This window comes from Scomber scombrus, chromosome 16 (genome assembly GCF_963691925.1).
Source record: "Scomber scombrus chromosome 16, fScoSco1.1, whole genome shotgun sequence".
Taxonomy (NCBI): Eukaryota; Metazoa; Chordata; class Actinopteri; order Scombriformes; family Scombridae; genus Scomber; species Scomber scombrus.
In genome coordinates, this window is record NC_084985.1 from 12614279 (window position 1) to 12639741 (window position 25463).

A 25463-nucleotide genomic window follows, 5' to 3' on the forward strand; every position below is an offset into this window, starting at 1 on the left:
ACTAAAGTTACATGATGCAGCAGAAATGGAAAGAAAAACCTTAATTAGAAGTAATTTCAGTAAATGATGAGTGAGACATAATGTCAGTAAATGATGTGACAGAAATGCCTGTGAATGGAAAAGTGTGGTGACAAATTGAACAAATGCAGATTGACAGGAACTAAGCAGCGTCATTTTCTAGTTGAGTGTCCCTTACTTTTATTATTCAAAAGCGGCTAACACAGGACCAAAACACAGTTATTGAATTATATTACACCTGGTTAGACTGAACAAGAGACACATGGGCTGAGATGGTTTCTTGGCAAAGAGGACAAACACAAGCCACATTTCAGCTAATGATGTTGATTCAACATTGTCAGACTGAATTTGTGATGATGGCAGCACTTGGTTTGAACTTCCTGAGAAACAGCAGCGTCACATCGACAAATCTTTTCATATTAATAGCTGGAGGGTGATGATGATATGTTATATGCTTGTGTTTATATGGTGGGGGGATTGCTTGAGGGTTTGACCCAGTTGTTGGTTTGTTTGTTTGCTTGTTTGAGCTGCATTGAGGAGGCGGAGGGGGTTGAGCCTCTGGCTCGTTTTCTCTTTTCTAACATGTGTTGGTGTATTATGTGAATTTTTGTGAATTCTATCTCAAAATTTCCTGTTTGTGTGAAAGGTTGTTGTGATGAGGACATTTTGTGTTAGGAAACATGCTTATACTCCTCTTCCTTAGTGTGAATCTCCTCTCCAGTGCCTTGCAATTACTGTGTGTGCATATTTTAACACAATGTACTGTAAAATACACAAATACACAACAACAAAAAGGGAAATACAAAATGTGTTTTATTAAAATCAGAAAATATTCTGCTTATTTTTGTATTTATTACAATTTAAAATTTATAATCCAGGATACTCAAATTGCAGAAACCCCATAATATGCAATTTATTAATAAAATTCTTGGTAAATATTAAAATGCCCCTCCACTCAAAAATGTATTTTTGTTCTCGTTTCTTCAGTTGAATGTTTGAGGTTCACCTTGAAGAATATTTGCAGAGTTTGACACTTGAAGGCTGTTTTCACATCCATCTGCTGAAGAAAGCAGTGCTCACTGAAAATCTGAGTTAAAGGCGTGAACCTACAAGCATGATTTGTGAAATCACAAATAACAACTAGTAGAGCCAATCCTGGTCCAATATGCAACTTTCATTTAACTTTTTTTAATGGAAAAACAGACCCAGATTCAGCCTTGCAGTCAATATTCCCCAGTGGTCATTTGCAGTAGGCCTACTGCAGCAAAAAAATCTCCCTTTGGCAGATTGTCCCTTCAGTACGGAGCCTGTGAAGGATCATGGTAAAATAAATAAAATAAAATTGTGGCCACAATATAGCAATGACGTGTGCACGAAATACTAATTTGTGGCCACGAGATACTAATTCGTGCGCACGTTATAGCTTACTTATTTCGTGGCCACGAAATTGGTATAACGTGCGCACGAAATACTAATAATATATTAATATCATTCCTGGGTGCTCGGTTTACTCTCAATGCCTCCCATATTTCTGGTGACAGCTGCACATTGTAGAGCTCTGAAACTTTAAACTTGATGCAGCTGATTTAAATTATGCTCAAGCTCTGACACTGTCCTATGAAATCACTTTAGTCTTTGGCAAATCAAAGTGGAATGATTTTTATTTATCAGATATTATCTGTGGTAATAAAGGATTGCGCAATTTTCTAATCGGGGTTCTATTAGCTGTAAAATAGCAGTGTAAAACGGACTTCAGCAAATCAGGACCAAGCATAAAACATCATCAAAGTGTTAACATAATGGTTTAAAGGAATAATAGCACATTTCATCAGACTGATCAATAATATAGTGAACTTTTAATCTTCTGTGATTTTATTGAAGGACAAATGTCCAGAGAACACTACAGACACATTCAGTAGTTCAGTCAGAGCAACAAAAACCTGCAAATCAATACAAACTAGATTCTGATCACTGATAGGCTATAGGTTCCCTTGGCAACGTGATACATACAGGGAGCGCTACTGTAACTCCATCATTAAATGCTGCGGTTCATATAACCTATGTATTCCCTCAGCTGAGAGTCTGACACACATGATGCTACTTTCAAAGGAGATGATCAGGGAAAAAGGGTTTTTAAGATAATTTCAAGCTGAAACTGAACAGAATTTGGTCCGGACGTAGGGTATTGCAGGTTCTAGAGAAGGTGCGCTCGATTTGTTTACCCAGCTGTCCAGGAATGATATTAATATTATTAATTAGTATTTCGAGCGCACGTTATACCTATTTCGTGGCCACGAATTAGTATTTTGTGCGCACGTATAGCTATATTGTGGCCACAATTTAATTAAACGTGCACACGAGTTAATAAAACGTGCACACGACTTAATAAAACGTTAGCACGAGTTAATTAAATGTGCTCACGTTTTATTAACTTGTGTGAACGAGTTAATAAAACGTGCGCTCGATTCCTTCAACATTAAAAATATATTGCATGATCCTTTACGGGCTCCGTACTTCAGGACACCTCAAACTGCAAACAAGATAAATTGTGACTCTTTCTAGTATATATTTTCGTAAAACTTTCCTTGAGCTGAGAGAAGTGATTTACAAATCTGTGACATCTCCATGATGTCATTTCTATTGGCTGTAGGAACTCATGGGAAAGGCCAGCAGGAGAAACATTACTGGGCATTTCCAATGGGCCGCATACCCAAACCGTTGCTGAATATGTGCTGTGATTATATCATTTTCATAAAGAATTAAAGCTGCGAGCAGCGTTGGGCGGGACCTCGCCCCCTTGCGCACGTCGGGCCGCGGCGAAGTGGAAAGGTTTCCGTCAGGTGCATTTGGACGCATTCAGACCCGGGCATTTATCGGACACTGCAATAAGTAGATACACGTTACACACACCATCTCTCTCTCTGTCTGTGTAGACATTTAGACTGAGCAACTGAAATGAACTGCCACTTTGATGAGTCAAACAGGAGAGGAACTTATTTCCAGTGAAACCTGTAGATATGTTTGTAGTTCATGCTCATGTAATTTGTGTTTGATCTAGACTTAGACAGCATTGTCAGTGAAATAGTTGACAGACTGCACAGATATCTAAAATCATAATAATACAGTCAATAAACTTGAACTAGAATCAAAAAACTTCCTTATCAGGTATCATGACAAGTTTTCTCCACTGGGTGGCACACTAAGACCACAAATGAACCTGGCTCAGCCAACACATAGTCGTTGCCATGGTAGTTAACGACTGCAGAGCATGAGGACAGGGCATGGGCAGACAGAATGGAGATTTTTGGGATTGAATGGGAGAGGAACAGGGTGCACATTTGGGGCCGTAGATCAAAAAGTATAAAACATAGCTAGACCAAATTACACACATCTATAGATGAGACTTGTGGCTACATTTTGACGTTTGAATGGAGTCTGTAACTGAAAGTATGCAGGAATAATATATATATTTTGAAAAGCCTGAAAAATCGTCAAAAATCCCACATGTAACGGCAAATTGTGCACTTCCTGTTGGATTTAGGTCAGGGGTGTCAGCGCGTGATTTGTAGGTCTTGATAAGACAAACAATTGAGTTTTGGTTTGATCTTTTCTACGACATTCCTATCAGGCGTAGTGGCCATTTTACTGTTTCTAGGTGGCTGAAAAATCGTCGAAGATCCCACATGTAACGGCAAACTGTGCACTTCCTGTTGGATTTAGGTCAGGGGTGTCAGCGCGTGATTTGTAGGTCTTGATAAGACAAACAATTGAGTTTTGGTTTGATCTTTCTACGACATTCCTATCAGGCGTAGTGGCCGTTTCTAATTGTTTCTAGGTGGTGCTAGAGCCGTTTTACTGTTTCTAGGTGGCGCTAGAGAGTCCATTTTGGCACTTTTGGGGTTAATTTTTCCATTTTATCAAATTTATGGCCAGACCTGATGTGCGTGTTGAATTTGGTCTGTCCTGGAGCATGTTTAGGTGGTCAAATTTAGGGTCAAAGTGGCATGAGACATTCCTCCCATTCATTGTCTATGGGAGCGTTTTGGCGAGGGTTTTTGGGCACTTGACCTTTGAGGGCTTCTAAAATCCAAACCGGACGAGTAATGGAAAAGTTGTTCAGATCGTTTGTGCAGCAGGGTGTGCTCAGTCAGCTATTTAAGTTTGAAGCCGCCACGATGAACGCCCTCGGACAAGATAGCGTTTGTAGCAGGCCAAGAATCGTCAAAAATCCCACATGTAACAGCAAATTGTGCACTTCCTGTTGGATTTAGGTCAGGGGTGTCAGCGTGTGATTTGTAGGTCTTAATAAGACAAAAAATTGAGTTTTGGTTTGATCTTTCTACGACATTCCTATCAGGCGTAGTGGCCGTTTTAGTGTTTCTAGGTGGCGCTAGAGAGTTCGATGTTGTTTGTTTTTCCATTTTATCGAATTTTTCGCCAGACCTGATGTGCGTTCCGAATTTGGTGAGTTTTGGAGCAGGTTTAGGGGGTCAAATTAAGGCGCAAAGTGTCGATAGAATAATAATAAAAAATAAAAAAAACGATACAAAAAACAATAGGGTCCTTGCCTCCAGGCAAGGGCAGGACTCCTCTGGAGTCCTCGCCCTCTTGCCTTTCGGCTCGGTCCCTAATAAATAGTGTATCTGGTGCTGCACGCCTGACAGTATTACCCAGAATCATCAGAGCTGTCACCACTACAGGAAAGAGTGATGACGAAACAATCTGATGGAAAAGAAGAGAAAAGGTGGGAGGGTATTATGGAATTTTGAAGCTTGGGTTGGCCAAGGTTTTAATTGGCTTTCGTCACTGATCTTTTCTCTCCCTGAATCCGGGCTTGGACAGAGTTTCGCTGATGAACGCAGGTTCCCAAAGGTACCAGATGGTAAGCTGCTGACTCAGCACCAGCTCTTCTTCTGTGGTGATCGCGCATCTTTTGTGTCACCACGCCACGTAAGCCTGCAGCTGAGCAGTGAAGCTGCTTAAGACATCTGATTGCTTTTTTTTTATATATTACCTTTGAATTTACACCTGTTAAATTTATAAGGCCCACAGATGTGGCGTGACGTTCAACCATTGAGGGGAAAAGAAAACAAAGTCAAACCATTTCTCTTGTACATGAGTCAGCAAAATCTGAATGCATGAATAGAATATGTTATTATTGAGACATAAGACATGAATAAGTCCACAAGCACTGTGAATATTATTTTTAACATGTAATATTTAAGTTGCCCATTCTTGGCCCTTCACTTGACATTTTTAGTACCTACCTGCTGTTGCTGTGAATGGACAGTTTTGAGTGTGAAGGCAGAATTCAGAGTCTGATGTGAACCCCAAGAAAATGAAGTTGGGTGCCATTACTGACTTGCCTTGTTGGTGTTAAATAAATTAGATTATTTAAAGAGAAATTAGCCTGTTTATAACCAAGTACACCACACCATCAAGACATCAGAGTTTTACTACTATTATGCTGCAAATAGCTTGCAAATGTTTGCCAATGCCGTAAGATTGAGTAATTGCACTTATTACCAATTCAGGACATTTTCATTAATTAGTTTCTGCAACTTAAAGGACGGGTTCACAAATTTTCAGTCAGATGCACAAGCAAACATTGTCACGTTTTTCTTGCTCTAATCATTCTCCTTTTCATACAGGCTATTATGTCCCTTCAATGTAAGTGATGAGGAACAAAATCCAAAGTCCTCCCTATGTGCAAAAATGTATTTAAAGGTTGAATTGATGTTAATATGTACAAATCAGTAAATTCAAGTCAATATCTTTGCAGCTTAGTCTTTTTAGTGCTTTTTGTTTGTATTCTTCCACTGCAGCAGAACAGAAAAATAGTATGTCAAGACACAAAAAGGGACATTTTTACTAAAATGACTGTAACATTGGAAGGTATCCACTTTATTGGACTAACTCAGACTGGTGAAGCATCACATTATCTTCACCTAAACTGGCAAGTAATTTTTTTCCTTAAAATGAGGACTGATTTTCCCCTATCACTTATATTGTGAGTACATTTGAAAAGGATCTTCTAATGTTCAGTATGAATGAGAGGAATGATAACAGTGAGCAAAACCTCTTTTAATCTTCATTTGGACCTGTCCTTTAAGACAATACAGAATTAAGAGAGGACATGTTAGGATGTTGTACTAAAAAAGAGGTTGTGCTGGAGGTTTTGTGGCTTAATAATACGAAGTAAAACTAATATGACACTAATATTTTTTACACCTGAGAAGTTTGAATGCACTTCATACAGACCAAGAATATGCTAAACAAATATGAAACAAATGCACATACAGCACAGTTATTTTTGTCTTAATAAATTGGCTCTAACAGACAAAAGAGCTGAGCAGGTATTCCTTTATATCTAAGTGTCATTATTAGATTCATTCCCATCTGGTGTTGCTCCTAAATCTCTGCATTTGGCTGACCCGTGCTTACCCCCTGTCATCCAGTGCAGCTTGTTGGATGCAGTCCACGAGCGAGTGCATATAATCCCCCAGCATGTGCCTAGCACCCGCGAGTCTCAGAGCCAGGTTGTTGTTGCCATGAGGACAGAAAGGCAACAGGGGAACCGAGCTGCAGCATCGCGCTTCCTCCAGAGCTGAACGTTTCAAAGAGAAGCTTTCTTGTCTTTATACGTCTGTCTGTGTTTCTCTCAGATTGCAGGTTTCATTTGGATGTATTCTTGAGGAAGAGCTGCAAAACCAAACGATGCACTCTGTTCTTTTCAAATTCCCTCTACTTGCATCTACAGTTTATCCACCGCCAATCTCAGGGAAAGAGACACTGTTTGCAAATGCACCACAACATTGTGAAAACGGAGCGATTGCAATGACAAGCCCTCCAGACTGAAGAAACGGTGAGTTGCAATACTTTCTTTTCTTTGCTTTCTACATAGGATCACTGTAATTCTGCACCTTATATATCACCTTTCTCAGTAATTGAGCTCTTAAAGCTGTCAAGCCTCAGAAAATGACTGTGATTTCACCTCTGTACATTACTTTCATTCTCTGGCATGTGTGCTCCCAGAGGAGTTCAGGAGGAGTTAGACTCCATCGTTCACTGCTCCGGAGAGCTGCTGTTATCACCATCACTCAGACTATAGTCAGACTCCATATTTCTAGAAGTATGCTGAGACAAAATTATCTTTTGAAATATATGATTTTAGATACAGTAAGACATCATTTCTTCATGCTTCTGGTATATTTTTGCTGAAATTTTGAATATTTGGTGCCTATAAAATAGGATTATTCACTGTAAGTGGAAAATAATTTAGGAATTCTCAGAGATTCAAGCACAAAATTGTCTGCAGAGATAAGAAAAAGTATACATTGAATTTTAAAATAACCTTTTTGGCTCTATTGAGCATAATTTCTGCTGCAAATGTCACAAATATATGAAAAAAATGTCCCTTCTGTTGTTTTCCTCCGTTCGTCCCTCTTCGCACACGCTACACAGTGTTGCATCTTTCAACATAACATGTGAGAAGAACTGTCAAAACTGAGGGTGGCTTCACACTTTAAGGTGTTATTTTCTTTATATCACTACTGTGGTGGCCACTCATACAGTGCATTTCAACAAGTCACACATTTTTGATGAGCTGACTCCTTTTTCATTTTACAGGTTTATCAGTGGTTAGCTGCTACCTCAGATTCCTGTTTCCATGTTTCTTTAAATGATGAATTATGAATGAATTATGTGATCACAGAAAGCAATTGACTATAACTGGGTTTTTTTTTTTTTTTTTAAACAATCGATCTTTATGTAATATCACAAAACACTTGTGGACAGTGTCAACATATTTCTTTAAAGTAAAACATCTTTTTTTGTGCTTTTGTTGCCCCCTACTGGTGGATTACCAACAATTCAAATATAGTGAGAGCCTATTATGATCTGTAGTGGCAGCCTCCCTACTCACAGAAACATCTTTGTCACATCATCATCATCATCATCATCATCATCATCATCATCATCATCATCATCATCATCATCATCATCATCATTTTACAATTGTATTCACTCTAATTGTTGTTGGTCTGAAAGTCAAGAAAGCATTTAAACATCTTTCTGCCTTTGCTGCTATGAGAAATTGTTGGTATCTGGTGTTTGGAGAAAAGAGAATATGTTTAAAGATCTAGAAATGTGAATTAGGAGCACAATGTGAATTATGACCCTTCCAAGTAGACCCACTGAGATCATATTCATATTGGCTGGGTATACATGCCTCCCTCTCCTGAACTGAAACTACAAAGTTTCATAAATCTTACATCTTACAGGAAATGATGCAAGATGAGGAAAAATAGACCAATTGAAAAGCAATATAATATTTGCCTGACTGGCTCTGAACCTGAACCTTTTATTAAAACACTGACTAATAAAAAAGAAAATCCCATAAAGACGGGGTATGTTGTCCCAAAGTGATTGACTTCTCATCAGTATGTTGCTGCTACATTTTTTCACATTATCATCTTGTTAAATAGATTCAATAAGCAAAACATGCCGAATCTGCCTTCACAGTAGCCAAAGTATCTAAATAAACAAAATGTCATTTATTGAGTGTAATAAATCACAAAGAGTATGTGTTCCTTTGACATTATTATTCGCCTGATGAGAGATGATATTTAGAATAATTAAGGACCCACAGATAACTGAGCAGTTCGTGTGCTGCACGTTTACTCTTCAAACTCCAAGAATGAAACTAAAACACAAGGATGAGACTTGTTGTTCTTTGTATTTCTTTTTTCAAAATGTCTTCATCTTCCAACAGTCCAATGGATATTTTAGCTTTAACTGGACACTGAAGTTGAGAAAGACAGTGAATGAGATGAACCCATGCAGGCCAATCTCAGTCCAGTCAGTCTGTGTTGTGAAGATGCCACTTATTGTCAATTGACACTCAACAGTTGACAGATAAAATTGTATAGTAGGAGACAAGTTCTGCTGATTTCACTGCATTTTCTGTTGGTCTAGAGTTAACCAGTTATTTAATGGTGGTTTACATCAGAGCACTTTACTCATCTGAACCCTGACTGTCCAGCCTCAAAAACAGTTTCAAAAACCAGCTACTGTACAAAACCACTGCCTTCACCTTAATTGTTTAAACTGTTTTTTGTGATAGTGCTTGGGAACTTAAACTGACATCTGACACCTTTTATACACACCTCCTCTGCAAGTAGATGTGTTAAAATGTTATTAGGACAGGAGGACCTTTGAGACATCATGGTTGTGTATGCAATCACTGCAAAAGGTTCATTTACGATGTTCGGGATAACAGTACGTGTGATGATGAAGCTGAATCAGGTATCCAAGTTTATGAGGAGGATGAAGATGAATGAGGATGAGAGGAGACAAAGTGGATGGATGACACTGTTACCTCTGCAGCTCTGATATTATATTAATAATCCTGCAATAATATAAACAACATAACTCTAAACTGTCTACCAAAGATGATTCAGCATCACGATCTGACAAATTCTGCCTTTCTTTTGCTTTCTGTCTCGATGTTTCTTCAGTGTCTGTAGGACCGATGAGAGAGAACTGTGCATCAGCAGCTGTCTGGTTATGAAAAGCTACTTCCTGTTGTCCAAGAGGTGAGAAAAGAGCAAATACATACTTCAAGCACTTGTGACAAATATTTAAGAAATATAAATATGTAACTATGCAGCTTTGTTACATAATAATGATGTTCATGATGTTCTGTGGATATGATTTGTATTTTCAAGCAAAGATTCTTGTGCGCCACATCTTCACAATGATTGTCTTCTTGCATTTCTGTCTTATATTAAAAAATATGGTTGGACATTTTCTATATATTTTTTTTAAGTCAACAAATCTCACCTGCGGAGCCAAACCAGTATTGTGTGTGCATCTTAAGCCTGATATATTGTATTACTGTGCCGAAGACCTCCTGTTAAGACCCTGATGTCATATGAACATTTTCTATGTGTATGTAGAAATGTGCTTATGTATGTGCTTTGATTGAAGGGTTGTGAGTGTGTACGTTGTTCCAGGGATCTGATTGGTTCACGCTCCCAGCTTCTGTGAGCCCTCCTCTTTTCACTTCCAACCACCCAACATGTTTCAGTGTTAAAATGTTGCATGTAGATTTCCTAACGTGATATACCAGCCTGAGTTTGGTAGGGGTGGATAGCATTTTTGTTTAATTCTGTTTTCTCCTGTTTTTGTTACGATAGCAGTGAGGTAAGTGGGTTGGCTTTTTTGTTCTTTTCATTTGAGTAGGTAATCTTAGGTTGCTTTTGGTAGCTTTAATTACATTTTTTGTGTATGTTGTTTTACTGTTTTTAATATTTTAAATAAAACCTTTAAAGGGCTGCAGATCCTCTGTTGCCGGTGGCTCTTGGGAGCTGGTAAGAGGGGAGTCTCATCTTTCATGTTGCACCAGTGTTTTTCCCTATGCTGGGTCACAACACTCCTTCACCACAAAGATTACAGTCACAGTAATTTGTTTAGAAACAGATCACATTTTCAGTCCTCTGGAGAGTTGTTCTGTGTAAGGCTGTTCCTTTTACAGAGCTTCAGTAGCTTGATTTTATACTAAAGTTATATACATTGAGGTAAGTGAACAAGGTCTGGTAACAGAATCACATTCCTGCACATGTGCATGTATTATTTGCTGTTCAAAGAACTTCTCTCACTAATATGAGTCAATAAGTGAAAATGTGATCACTGCTATTAGTCCCAGGAACTGTTTCTAAACAAAGTAAAGAGACCAAACTCTCTGTAGTGAAGAAACAAGTCACCCAGTGCAGTGGTGTGGCTCATTGATGTATTTTTTATAGCTTTTGGACAACTATAGCACAGAGGAATAAAATAATATCAGGCTTTGGATACACACACAACACTTGTAAGTAGATAAATTCGTTTGCATAAAAGATTTCTTGACAATAAAAAAAAAAGTTATTCACATTTTTCTCTTGTATGAGGTGACACCAGGGTGTTTTATCGCTATCACACCCTTTTCATGGCTTTCTCTCTCTCTTTCTCTCTTACTCACAAACACATACACAAACATGCAGGCAGGCCACCAGATGTTTGTGGGGATTGCTGTCCATCAAAGGCTGTGCTGGGGAGCTCTGTACCTGTTGGCGGCAGGGCTGGCATTAACATCTGAAACACGCCGGCTGTGTCCTCACTCCTGTCGCTGCAACACCACGGTGCTGGAGCTGAACTGCTCTTATGGCCAACTTACCACGTTGCCTGACAGTCTCCCACAAGACACTAAACTCCTGAACTTAACTCATAATATAATAAAGACTCTGGTGCGTGAGCAGTTTCAGACTTTAACACATCTCTTGGACTTGGATTTAAGTGACAACTTCCTGGCAATAATTGAAGTGGAAGCTTTTCTTGGCTTGCATAGTCTGCTAACTCTGCGTCTTGCTCACAATCACCTGAAGATAATTCCTGTAGGAGCCTTTGCTGGTTTGGAAAAACTGCAGTTACTGGACATAAGTGACAACAAGATCCTTGTTTTCCTAGATTTCACTTTCCAAGATTTAACGTCCCTGCAGTTTATTAAGGCAGAAGAAAATGACTTAGTTTTTATCTCTCATCAAGCTTTCACTGGCCTAACCAGCCTACAGGAGCTGCACCTTGATGCCTGCAATCTCACTGCTGTGCCGACAGAGGCGCTCACACAACTTAGTGGGCTGAGAAGCTTTTATTTTCACCGGCTTGGCCTCAACTCACTGCCAAACTACTCTTTCCGTCATCTAGTGCGTCTAAAGGAACTTTTCATATCTCATTGTCCCTGGCTAGAGACCCTGTCGGGAAATAGTCTCTTTGGCCTAAATCTTACGTCCCTCACCATCACACACTGCAATCTTAGTACTGTTCCCTATATCCCTTTGCATCATCTTGTATATCTTGTTTACCTTGACTTGTCTTTTAATCCAATCACCTACATTCATGCGATGCTCGATGACTTGCTGCGTCTCCAAGAGTTCCATCTAGTTGGAGGATCGTTATTGCGTATTGAGCTTGGAGCATTTAGGGGACTGGCACGCTTCAGATTGCTAAATGTGTCTAGAAACCTTCTAACCACACTCGAGAAGAGAGTTTTTCATTCATTGGACACCCTTGAAAGTCTGGGACTTGACAACAATCCACTTGCATGCGACTGTCGTTTGCTATGGGTGGTGCGCAGGCGCCTCTATCTGGATTTTGGTGGATATCCACCAACTTGCACTACCTCTGTACAGTTGCAGGGCTGGAATTTTCTGGACTTCTCTGAAGCTGAGCTCCCAGGTTTGCTCACCTGTCGGCAGCCTCGAATTCTGAACCACAAACCTCAAGAAGTGAAAGTGGATCAGGGACACACAGTGGTGTTTTACTGCAACGCGGAAGGTGACCCTCAGCCATCTGTCACCTGGCTAAACCCACAGCTAAGACCATTATCGCCCATTGGAAGAATACGAGCTCTCTCCAATGGCTCACTGGAGGTCCGCTATGCACAGCCCCAAGATAGTGGTACTTACCTGTGTGTGGCATCTAATGCAGCAGGAAATGAGAGTCTGCCCGTCAGCCTTCATGTCCGATGCTTTCCATCATCTTCTAAAAACCCCTTTCGTCTTGAGAGTTGGTTTGCCTTTCCGTCTGCCTCTCCTGGTGTGAATGGACCTCAGAAACTCCCATTTGATTTCAAGACATTACTGGTGGCAGCAACTATTGGGCTTGCTTCATTTTTCAGCTCTGTGAGCATATGTTTCATTTTCATGTTCTTCTGGAGTAAGAGCAAAGGGCAAATAAAACACACGGCCACAATTGCTTATGTGCCACGAAGCGCCGTGTCAGGTAGTGCTGGAGGCACAGGTACGGAGACCAGCAGGTTCACCATGAAACTAATATGAGTCAATAAGTGAGAAGTCAATTAGACACCTAGAATGAGTTGGCACAAGATAGCAGTTGCAAAATGTAAAACTACCTGATGATTACAGCTCCAATTTCTACTCATAAATTAAGATTTATAATTAGAATTTAATTTCTGAAGCATGATAGCTTGTGTCCACCAGCGGCTAACTGTTCAAATTCAAATTTATATGTGAAAATATAGATTTTAAGTTAATTTTAGGAATGTTGAACATAAACATGGACATTATTATTCAGATTATTTTTCGTGTCTGTCTCTTTTATGACACAGAAGCTCCAACATTTTACATAACAGAGCCTGCATGCAAAGCAATCATAGTGTGCAGTATTTAATAGGCCAAATGCATGTAAAGATGTAAATTATTCAGTTAATTGCTTATTGCTTGATGTTTATTTATAGAAACTATTTAAGAATTCAGTACAGATAATGTACAAGAACTGAGTTTAGGTCTGTCAGACATGACCAATCTTTATGGTTTGTTTGTTTTTTCTGTACATTTGGTTTTAAAGAGCACATTTACATTTTAGGAAAAATACACTATCAAAAATAATTATTATGGTCCGCAGATAGCAGTCACAAAATAAGTATAATATAGTCATAGGGATGTTAACCTTATATTAAGGTTCATGTGTGCAATACTTGCATCAAGCATGTCAAATCTACTTTATGTATTGTATATTTTTGCATGTATTTTAACATTGTCATATTTACTGCTGTACTCACTCTTTGATGGATGTTTGGAATGTAAGTTTTTTAAATTTCCCAAATAAACCACTTCATTTGCTGCATAAAGTAAAGTAATTTTACTTTCCAAAATGTTGTTTGTGTTCTTATTTAGTAGTTTCCAGCCAGTAATTGTAGTCACTGTGCAGTTTTAGGGTGACATAGCACTGAAAATACATACTAGAGGAGTCTGCCTAACAGCCAAGAAAGATCCACTAACCTGCAACTGTGCTGATAGTTGAATAATTGTTTAACCCCTTTTATTAAAGCAAAAATGCCTAAATTCACTGCTTTCATCTCAGATGTAAAGATTTGCTGATTTTGCTGAAGCGAACCACAAAACTTGTTTGTTCTTCAATATGTTACATGTGTTACATGTGTTCTTATAACAGCAAAATGCAGCAACCTCCACTCACTGGTAGGGCTGGATGATACTGACAAAGTAAAACACAGTATTTTTGACCAAATACCTCAATACTGATATTGTGATAATATTGTAAGGATGACTATTGTTGCTTTCACAAAATATTTACACAAGACATTAAAAAAAGAAAGAAAAAAAAAATCAGTAATGTGGATATAATGACTAAGTGGGTAAAGACAGGTAATAGAACAGGTAGAACTGCCTTTTAAGTTCACTTTAAAGCCAGGAAAAAAAAAATTATGATATCCAAAATCTATCTAGTTTCATGTCATGACATTGATATAAAATGTATATATATTGCCCAGCCTTACTTACTGAGGACTCAGGTCATTGCTTCATATTGACCTGATATTTAAATTATTGAGAAGCTAATAGAGGGTGTATAGTTAAATAAATGACTTATTCTAACTGTAAATAATAATAACCAAAATCGGAAAGGTCTGCAAATAAGAGCAAACAAGAACACTTCCTCTAAAAAAAATGTATTATTGAAAGTACAAAATACGTGATTGACAGAACATATAAAGCATGGTAAGGTGGGACAAGGAGAGATATGAAATATCAAAACACATACTCATGTTTTAAACAGCAGGCCTATAATGAAATATAGATAAAACAAATGGACAAAATAGTAATTATACTACTACTACTACTACTACTACTACTACTAATAATAATAATAATAATGATTTCACTTTTCAAATGCAACTGTATATTGGAAGTAGTAAAGGAGGTCATGTGTTAATAAGGATTATAAAGGTCCATCAAAAGAGCAACACTACCATACCATAACTATATTTTACTTTCTTTCTTTGTATTATTATTTGCATATTTTAGTTTGTGAAACCCCTGTGGCATTTTGCTCCCAAGAATGTATCTCATGTTCATTCATCAAGTGGGAAACAAACAAACAAACAACAACAACCCCCTTCCCAAAAAACAAACAGACAAATGAACTAAAACAAATGAAGAACACTTGCTTTATATCATGATAATGAAGACAAACACAATTAAACTACCAGGAGGAGGTTCATCTATATGACCTATATGGTCGTTTGGGTCGGAGGACTTGTTGGTTTCTTTTGAGTCTGTCTTTGCGTGTTTTTATCCGCATCATCAGGCTTTGGGGCCACCGTAGATGTTCATGTTTTGTTGTAATAAAAATAGAAACATGAATAAATAAATAAATACTAAGTAAAACACTAATAAATAAAATAAATACCAAGTAAACCATACTCATGCTCACAGTATAAACACAAACTATACTTACAAGCATACAACATACAAAATAAGCAGCAAATACAGTCATAGATAGTTAATAATGTTGTGCTCATGGAATAATCTAATCTGGTGTTGCCAGGGTAACATTAGCTCTCCGTGTGTCAGGCACCCTCTCAGTAACTGGTTTCCATGACAACATAATCATGATTCACGAGTGATTCAGCAATTGATATTTTCATGATAATTAAATATCAATAAGATTATTGATAAAAATGTATATATATGTAATTTATATTGAATATTTAATGGCTGAAATCTTCGAGTCATAGCCCGGAAGTACGTCATGTGCTCCGGAACCCGGATGTGTGTGGAAAGTAGCGGCTAGTCTGATTTAGCAGTGAGCTCTAGCTAATGTTTCTGTAGTGGATACGAGAAGAAAACACATAAACGTGACTTTAAAACTTAGTTCTAACTTAGATAATTATGAGTAACAAGATATAATTTAAATCAACACAGCAAGTAACGGAGTTTACCTCCAAAACAGCAAATATTAGGTGTACAACCATTAGCATAGCGGTAATACACTCGTTACCATTGTTTATTTTTATATTATTGCAAACATGACTCTCGCTGTTGACCGAGAACCCAGAATGACTGCAGGTAACCGCATGTCAAAGCTGCTGGATGCTGAAGAAGAGGACGAGTTTTACAAGACCACTTATGGAGGCTTCAACGATGTGAGTAGCGTTTATTAAACTGAAAGACACGAGTGATCTAACTAGTTAGCATCAGCTTGAGTTACTCTCTTGAGAAGCTGGTCGGATCTCAGGTTGTTGTAGCTTCATATTGTCACATTAGGCTGCAACTAACTGTAATGTGTTTGTAAATTAATTATACATTAACATTAAATAACAATTAACTACCAACACGTGTTATCAGAGCTAGACCAGACAAGCTGTCAAAAAGCCCAAATAATGTGGTGTTTGTTAAGTCCGAAATTAAAATGATGAATGAAAACATTAGTTGGAGCTGATTATTTTCTCCCTCATGTTTTAAGTTGTATTTAAATTACTCTACTTTGTATGATAATTTATCCTAGATATAGTTTGTCCACAAAAAAGTAAAAATGATATCTTGAACCCTTAAAATGACACCAACTCTTTCTCCCTCATTAAAAAATCCTAGAATCAAGAAATATTCACTAAATCTCATCCCAAAAGTTTTAAGTGTTGGACAAAAGATGTCTCCTACTTCACTGTTAAGTCCATTCTCAGTACATGTCCACTGGAAACTATTTCTAATGTCCAACTCATGCTTGTAGGTCCACCACTTAAAATTGGATTTTCAATGAGCACAAAGAAACTTTCCACTTTCACCAGATGAATGTGAAAACGAACAAATGTGAGTGGAGGGGGACTTTTAAGCATTTAATTGACTACATGCAAGCAATGCAATGGTCACAAAAATATGTTAAATGCATTAGCTAGAAGAAAAATAAAATTACACTACTCCATAAAGTAGTAAGTTAATGGATCATTTGGAAATGAGTATAACTGTTAATTTGATTGAGAGTGAGAGTTTCTGAGAGATGTTTTATAATATTTAGTCTCCTATCATTGATATACAGTACAGGTCAGATATTTGGGCACACTTTTTTTATTCAAGTGAATGATGGGTGTCCAAACTGTTGACTGGTAATGTAAATTATGTGATCCAAGTATACTACTAATTTCAATTCAACTGTGCAATATATAAATAATATACATTTCTATTTTCTTTCACTTTAGTCTGTGCAATAATTATGTCTCTGGTATATTATCACTCAGTACCAATATTACTCTTGTAAATAATGTCACGATTATTTTTATTTTTTATTATATCTTTTTACTATTATTGTTCTTGTTGTTTTTCGTACTTATTTATTATTTTTTATTCTTTTCTTATTGATGCTCTTTCTATTTTACTGTCCACTTGCTGCTGTACTAATGCAAATTTCGCCATTGTGAGACTAATAAAGGAATATCATATCTTATCTTCTTATAAACATATATTTTTGTAATGCAGTACAATCACACAGCATCACAAACTGCAGCCTCTAAAATGTCAATGAAGTTGAGCCAACCCCTCTCTAAAACAATTTAGTCAAAAATGTCCATGAAGGTTACATTTATTGTATTAGACTGGCGTCTCAGTGTATGTTCCCTTACATCTCAAAATCTTTGCCAGACGAAGACACGCTTATTTAAATGTGCTTATGCCTCCATGCCTCTGTGCTGTTACCACCACAACAGATAATATTGTGTGAGAAGATCACGTTCAATAGCAGGGTTGGCATAAATTGCTCAGCAGACTGAACGGTTTTGAAACTGGGACGAATTCCCATTAGCTTTGGTTTCATTGATCTGTGAACAGGGCCACAAAAAAGGAGAAAAATATTTTGAAGTTCAACAATCCAATAAAGCAGTGGCAGATTTACAGCGTGGAATCGGTCTGTATAATGTACGGTCCGTTAAGTCTTACAGCAGCTCCTGTCATCAAAACCAACATACCTGCATGAATCATCTGAAACTGTCACAGATGACTTCAAAATATCCTGTTTCAGTCCATTTTTAGAGCCAACAAATTTTTGAATACTGGATGCCAGCCTTTCTTCCGACACTCGCTCACTCACGCACTCACTCACTCACTCACTCACTCACTCACTCACTCACTCACTCACACACACACACACACACACACACACACACACACACACACACACACACACACACACACACACACACACACACACACACACACACACACACACATAGAGAAGAAAGGCTTAAGCTCTATTTTGTGTCAACATTACACAGCATATATTTTATGGTAACTTAATTTGAGGCGTTATGATGCAATGATTTATTTTCTCAATTTACAGTCTAGCTAATTTTCTTCGAGCGGCTGTCGGTGCAAGGGTCAGCTTGTGTAGGAGGATTTAGCACCGGCTGCTCTGGCAGGTCTGAAGTCCGTCTCAGCCGAGTGTGATGAAAAATAACGAGATGAAAAAAATTCACAAACAAATCCTGAGACACCTCATTCGATAAAACTGTGTGATCATGCCTGTACCCATACTTGAATTTGAAGGATAATCTGATTAATAGAGTCAGTGAAATATTTTGAGTTTCTGAATGTCAGTCGAGTATTTTAAGTGTTACTCTCTCTGTCACTGTGGTTTTTTATGTGTTTGCATATGTAGTCACGATTTACATGTCACAAAACAACCAAAAAAACTTGCAGCTTTTCTCTTACTTATGCACTTAATAGTTAGGTTAAGATTATTTTGCTTCTTCAGAGGTTTGTTGTCTCATAATGGTTTGAAAAATCAAATCAGGACTGCTGCTATATGGCATTTAGCTTAAATTTTTACTTTTGTTTTAACTCAGAGTTTATGTTCTTGTACTGCAGGTGTTGATTTTAATTTTAATTTTTGATTCTTAATTGTTATAAATTGCTCTTGAGTTTCATCTCTGTATGTGTTTGTGTTACAGTAGGGGAATGTGAGTAGCTGGAGTCTCCCTCAGAAAGTCTCATAGATTTTCTTATATCTTTTACCTTTATATCTTTTGTGCCTGTTTTCTCCCCTCCAGGAATCAGGAGATGACGAGTATCACGGAGAACATTCAGACACTGAAGATGAGGTGGACAGTGATTTTGACATCGACGAAGGTGACGAGCCAGACAGCGACCAGGAGGAGGACGCACCTCGGAGGAAAAGTCGAGTCGTCACTAAAGCTTATAAGGTAGCGACACTAATTTCAAGAGCTGTCAGACTTAATTAATTAATTAATTAAATGAAATCACCTAAATCTTCTAAAATGTGTGTTTTTATCCTTACTTTAGCTGGTGAAGAATATTTCTGACCCTACATTGATACTTATTACACACAATAAAGCCCTTGCAGCTGCTTTTTACTGTTGCTGTTCTGCAGCATTGGATGCCAAATGCCATCCTCGTAACAGCAGCTGAGGGAGCAGTAAGAGCGATAACAATTTCATCTGTGGTTGTCGAATTAGAATCTGTTACATTACGGTCATAAGCAGGCAGTTCCAAATTTCTTTCAGAAAAGTTTGTTTGTTTGTCATACTTTTATTAAATTGGTAGCTTTTTTGTCTTTGTTTAATCCAAGGAACCTATAAAGGTGGCAAAGCCCAAACCCAAAAGACCCTCTGAGGAAACAAAGAAGACTGAGAAAGCTAAAGTGGAGCTCAAAAGGAGGATTCCTCAAGAATTTCAAGATTTTGCTGAAAGTAAGAGACACCGTTACCTCTCAATAAATTCAAAATCCAAAAACACTTAAATCAGTCCATCACATTATAAACAAACCATGATTACATCACAACTGCATCAGAAAAAGTACATGTCTGAGTAGACATTTGTATTGTGAATAGTTTTTGAACACAGCTCCTTTGTTTGGGTTAATTTAAGTTCTTGATCCATCTTTAGCTCGTAAGTCTGTGCGACAGTCCACCAGTGAACACACTCGGAAGACCAATCTGCGCTTGCAAGAGAGGCAGGATGCACCTCGGCGACGGAGAGGTGCCCACCGTGACCGTCCCCTAACCCAAGAAGAACTGCTGGCTGAGGCCAAGATAACAGCTGAGATCAACATTCGATCACTAGGTATTATAATGCTTCATTTTTTAAGACTGAAGAAAATAAATATGTAAATATGCTAAATCTTCAGTTCATAGTAGATTACAGTCAGTAATATGATCGTAAATCTTTTTGTTTTTTCATTGCTTTTTATACAATAATAGAACTTTATTAGAGGTTTTTATCACAAATAAAGCAATAGTCACAGAAATATCATTGCATAAACAAATATTAATGGAAATGGTTAATATAGTGTATACAAATGAACTGATTTCACTGATTCATTGCTTTTAAAATGCTGTTAAATTAATAATGTACATGAGCAAATCCATATATTGCCTCAAAATGTTTCACTTGATTACAAATACACATTTAAAATATCAATACCTAATTTGATTTTACTTCCTGTTTGTAGAAAACTATGAACGTCTGGAAGCGGACAAGAAGAAACAAGTCCACAAGAAGCGGCGTTTCGAAGGACCGACCATCCGTTATCATTCAGTACTCATGCCCCTTGTCTCTCACTCAGTCCTAAAAGAAGAAAATGTTGATGTTGAAGGGTGCGTTTTATCTCCTGCTGAACATATTTGGCTTCAGAAATAATTTGGCAGATAGACTGTTGACCTCTTTGAACCGCTTTATACATTTTTTGTGCTAGCTTGAAGTAATCTGCTCAGTGGAAAACAATATTTCGCTGACCATACAAGTATTAAACCCCTTTTAAATTATCATACCAAAACATTTTATGCCAATGATTAGTGGTTATGTAACTTGGAGATTTATTGTATTTTCAGTTCTCCTGCTGTGAAATTGATATTACTTCATTTCACTTGACCTCTTATAGCCCCCGACCCGACCAGACATTCAATTTGACCAAAACAAAAGTTAAAATATGAAAATGTGAAGACGTATAGCAAAATTTATGTAAAAATAGTAACATTTGTTATTCCTCAATTTTCCAAAGGTTGGATCAGGATGTTCCTCAGACTGCTCCGCCAAATCCCTCCACGCCTTCGCAGCAGCCCGCCGGAGGCTTGTGCTCCCGCACTTACATAACGTTCAGTGATGACGAAGCGTTTGAGGCAGGTTTCCCACGCAGCGCACAGACAAGTCCTCAGATTCCTGTCCAGGAGGTTTGTCCAGTCACCCACAAAGCCGCACTGTACCGAGACCCAGTAACTGATATCCCTTACGCTAACACACGAGCCTTCCGCATCATCCGAGAGGCGTACCGTAAATACGTGGCTGCTCATGGATTTCCAAACACTTCGGGAGGGGCGACGGGACTCGACTCCTCAGTGCCTAAGGGTGCCCGGCAGAAAATGATGGTCAAGCAGAGCGCTGTTGCAACATAGATTACATTGCTTCAGTATATTGGAAACAGACTTGTTTTGTTTTTAGATTCCTTAGTTCAGGTAGAGTGACTTGACTGAGTAACATGAGGGAAAACTATAACCAGTAGCGGCCTGACACCGTGAACACTTTTTCTTCAAACAACTGTCTACGTCTACTTCTATCTCCATCTATAAAAACTGTTCCCACCAACAGGAAATAACAAGAACAAAACATTTTGGGATGTGATTTGTTATATTTTCAGTGCTACAGTTGACCCGTACAAAATAGAAATATAAGTTAACACAACATCCAACAACACAATCAGGCATTCCCTTAATCTGCAAAAAGAAAAGTCTTATTTGTGATGTGTCTGTGTTGAAGGGTTATTTTGTAGATTAAAGGTGCAGGGTGTAGGATTTAGTGGCATCTAAATCCTAGCACACACACCCATCCCCACACACACACGGTGGCTGTGAAACTCAAAAACGGCTTCTGTTCTGTTAGATGCAACTAAATTCTACACACTGGTCCTTTAATGCCTTGATTGACAAATCCGGGTTGAGTGGATAAAAAACTCTGATTTGCCTTTGGAATCAAACACTTTTTTGTTTAATAAATGCCTTTTTGTTACTGTTAAAACATTTGCATTTTACAAATGTACATATTTCTCAACAAAAATAAATATTTGAAACTTGAAATAATTCTATTTACTATTTCCATAAAGTCTGGTAGTAAATCTTTCATTAACATCAAACAAGAAACAGTTGCACTATAAGAAGCACTTTGGAAATACATTAAAAACATAAGTAGACTGTCAAGAGAGTTTTGTTGATGTAATATCAACATTTTTATAGTTATATTTGATAAAAATGTATTTCATCTGTAACACCCTCCATTACTTTAAATCCACCCTGATTCTATCTGTACATTGGCTGTGTTTGTAATCAAAGCTAGATTAACTTCAGTTTACTGCGATAATATCATAATATCAAAACTTAATTTCATATTCAGTTCAGCCCCATTACTGAATCACATGAGATCATTTTAGAAGTTTCACTGGAGTTTAGATGTCAAAATCAACTGTGCCCAAGAGTTTCATTTGCTGCTTGCATCTGACAAATTAATGTGTCGGTGTAAATCCTTCAAACGTTCAAAGCTATAATTTCTACCTGCAACCGCCCAATGCTAAAATATTTAAGACTTTGCATGGTTTGTCTTTCCACCTTACTTTAAATGTCCTTACTTTAAACTCTCTGAGAGTTGAAAAAGTCAGTGTTAAGTGGTTTATACTTGTTTAGGTTTTAGTTTATATTTCCACAAACTGCCTCAATGTGTAGATATCCGGTTGGATATAACATTTGGCACAAACAAATAACATTACAGTATCTAAATGTAGCCAAACAGAAAATTTACAAGCATTTTGAGTCTATTTTTTCAGCTGGTCATGAAGCTATTAGTATTTTCTGTTAATGATTAATAGCAGAAAATTGTGTTAGATCCAGTGTCGAGTACCCCACAGCAAACAATACTGCAATGTTGATCCCTCCAAGGCCTTAATTAGGTTTTCTCTATTTTTTCTCTCAGGGTACAATCACAGAGATACAGAGTTGCCCATAACACCACTGAGTACTTGACTAGCGCGGCACCTTTGACCCTTCCACACAATGAACAGGAATCACAGCATCCAGTAGCTTTAGGCCATCTCAGCATGCCTGTTACATAAAAGCCCACTGGGAAATAAAAATAACGTTAATGTTTAGTCCCAGATTTCAGTGCCTAAAATAGTAGAGGGTAAAAATAATGCTCTTGACATATAATACAGTTAGTCCATATCACATTATTTTTATTTCTGGGAATATATGTATTTATTCTAGTTGGACTTTGTCAGTTTTGACATTCATACACAAGCTGGGTACATGGTTGATGAGGATGACGGCATCATGACTCATTGGTAAAGGCGACCTTGAAATGAAATGAAATGAGACGTTGCCATCATGACGTCACCCACTAGTTTGTGGACTCTTGTTTTAAAGCCTTGAGTTTGCGTTTGGACCCTGTCTTGGATCTTTGGAGCCAGAAGTTACCATATTTGGATGAACCTAATGCTAGCTGCTAGCTTGGTTAGCACGGTCCATTTACAGTCTATGGTTAACTATGACAGACTAGCAAAATGATGAACCTATCCTTTAAAGTAGAACCTCGGTTGCCAGGATGGCCTGACAAAGGGCGTTAGTTGTGTCCCAAATCCACACTAATTCTGAGCATATTTTTGAGTATGTCAGGTGTTCACAAAGTAAAAGTGACAAAATAGTATATATTCAAAACGGAAACTCACTTTTTTGAGTGTGCTTTTGATCTACACTCTTCTCCCATTATGCAACAAAAAGCACCAAAGAAAATGGAGGAGCTGCTCATAGCTGAAAAGAAAAACTATTACGTATGGCAGCTCTGGTAACACCTTTAAAAACAAAAAAATAAATGTATAATACTTAGAAAAACATTTTGTTGTCTCTTTAAATTTAATTGGCAGTGACATCCCTCAGCGTCACATGTGTTGCATCACTTCCTGTCAATACAAAACAATTATGTTAATTTTCTTGTAATATAGCTACTACAAAAACAGTATTATATAAAGCTATTACTAAGACACTGATCCACATGGAGGAATACATGAATAATCTATTACACAACAGGCATTGACACAGATCTGATTAAGTTATCATAAAGACCAAAATGTCATATTTCCAGTGAGGACTGTACTTCCAGTGGTGAGAAGAAGGGTCTCGTGACAATCTGACGACGGGGATAAAGATCAAATGTACTTCTGTGTTCAGGCAGTCAGACGCTATCTGTCATGATGCAAACAAAAAAAACCAAACACACTGAAGTGAAGAGCAGAGGCGGATGAGTCGACCATCTGGACATTTTACTGGTGGGCTGTCCGACGACCGACCTCATCTATTTGTCATATGCTGAGTTGACAGACAGACTGATTGTACTTTTGTATTAATCATGACAGTCCGCCCCGCAAAAATGAACACGGAATAGACAAAGAAAATCCCTTCAGACTGCTGTGACTAAACACCACAACTTGAATGATTTATTTGGTAATAGAGTGAACATCTAGTTACACTAAAAGCAGCACATTGGCAGTTAAGCCGTTTTGAGGAAGCAAAGTGAGTCCAGAATAGGATGAAAGGCCCATCATGCAAAGATGGCTAAAAAAAGAAGGGTGGGTGTAGCAAAGCACATTGTTTCAAATAATTTCACCAGCTTGTTTTAATGTTTAAACAACAAGATGTAATTTAGGACAAATTATAAGCACATTTTTGACACATTCTTCCACAATAATAGTCAATAAATCCAACTGCTCTCGTATCTTCAGCTGTGTCAGATACAAACCTGCCTTGAAAGGTTTTGAGTTGTTATGGTGTCACCAAGCAGGAACCTCATTTAGAAGAAGGACTTTATTTTATCATGCCTTTTTCAATTCCATCAACCTTAATACTTGTTCTTTGAAAGCAGACAACCGCTGCCCACACACTGTGCCGCTTGCCTTGTAAAAGAGGAGAAAAAAACAACCAAATGAACAAACAACACATGAATTCAAAAATAACAAGTTATCCCTTAAAGCGATGGTGATTAATTCAGTGTCAGGCATAAGCCAGCATCTCTGGTGGATAGATGGATGTAACGTAAGCAGTTAAAATATTTATTCTTGCAGAGAGAGAGAGATTTATAACCACAAATACTTTTTTGAAACACTTCTTCATATCATATGCAACAACCAAACACTGAAAGCTTTGTCTTCCCACATACTGCACAGCGCATATGGTACCAATTGAACGTTTTTCAGAATAGGGAAGAGAGGCAACTGCATTTTTCACTCTTTCTAGTGTGGTAGTTGCCATGGCGACGAGTGTAGGTGGTGTACTGTGCTGTACTCTGTGCTGTACTCCTTCCCTTGTCCTCTCCCCTCTTCTCATGCCCACCCTCTCTGTTCTGCTATCTGCAACATCCCCGTAATTTTGATTCGTTCATATTTACTAAAAAAAAAAAAGAAAAGAAAGAAAGATCTGTCATCTTGTCTGTGTTACATCAAGCAGTTTGATCCGAGCTTGCATCAAACATTTAGCCCTTTAATGAAGCAGGAAGTTAGATTTGAGCCACTCTTTTAATTGTGGTTGAGGAGCATTTCATGATGCTAATCTT

At 37.8% G+C, this 25463-nt stretch overlaps 2 protein-coding genes across 2 annotated transcripts; both read left to right on the forward strand.

Moving 5' to 3' along the window:
• Window positions 1-11072: 11072 nt before the first annotated feature.
• On the forward strand, window positions 11073-12893 carry LOC133996661 (leucine-rich repeat and immunoglobulin-like domain-containing nogo receptor-interacting protein 1). The gene has a single exon (XM_062436268.1). It carries the CDS (start codon window positions 11073-11075, stop codon window positions 12891-12893), a length of 1821 nt encoding a protein of 606 aa, XP_062292252.1.
• Window positions 12894-15638: 2745 nt separating this feature from the next.
• On the forward strand, window positions 15639-21941 carry vps72a (vacuolar protein sorting 72 homolog a). The gene is made up of 6 exons (XM_062435985.1): window positions 15639-16018; window positions 18911-19063; window positions 19450-19570; window positions 19767-19943; window positions 20332-20476; window positions 20881-21941. Exons 1-6 carry the CDS (start codon window positions 15902-15904, stop codon window positions 21269-21271), a joined length of 1104 nt encoding a protein of 367 aa, XP_062291969.1. The 5' UTR covers window positions 15639-15901; the 3' UTR covers window positions 21272-21941.
• The last annotated feature ends 3522 nt before the right edge of the window (window positions 21942-25463 follow it).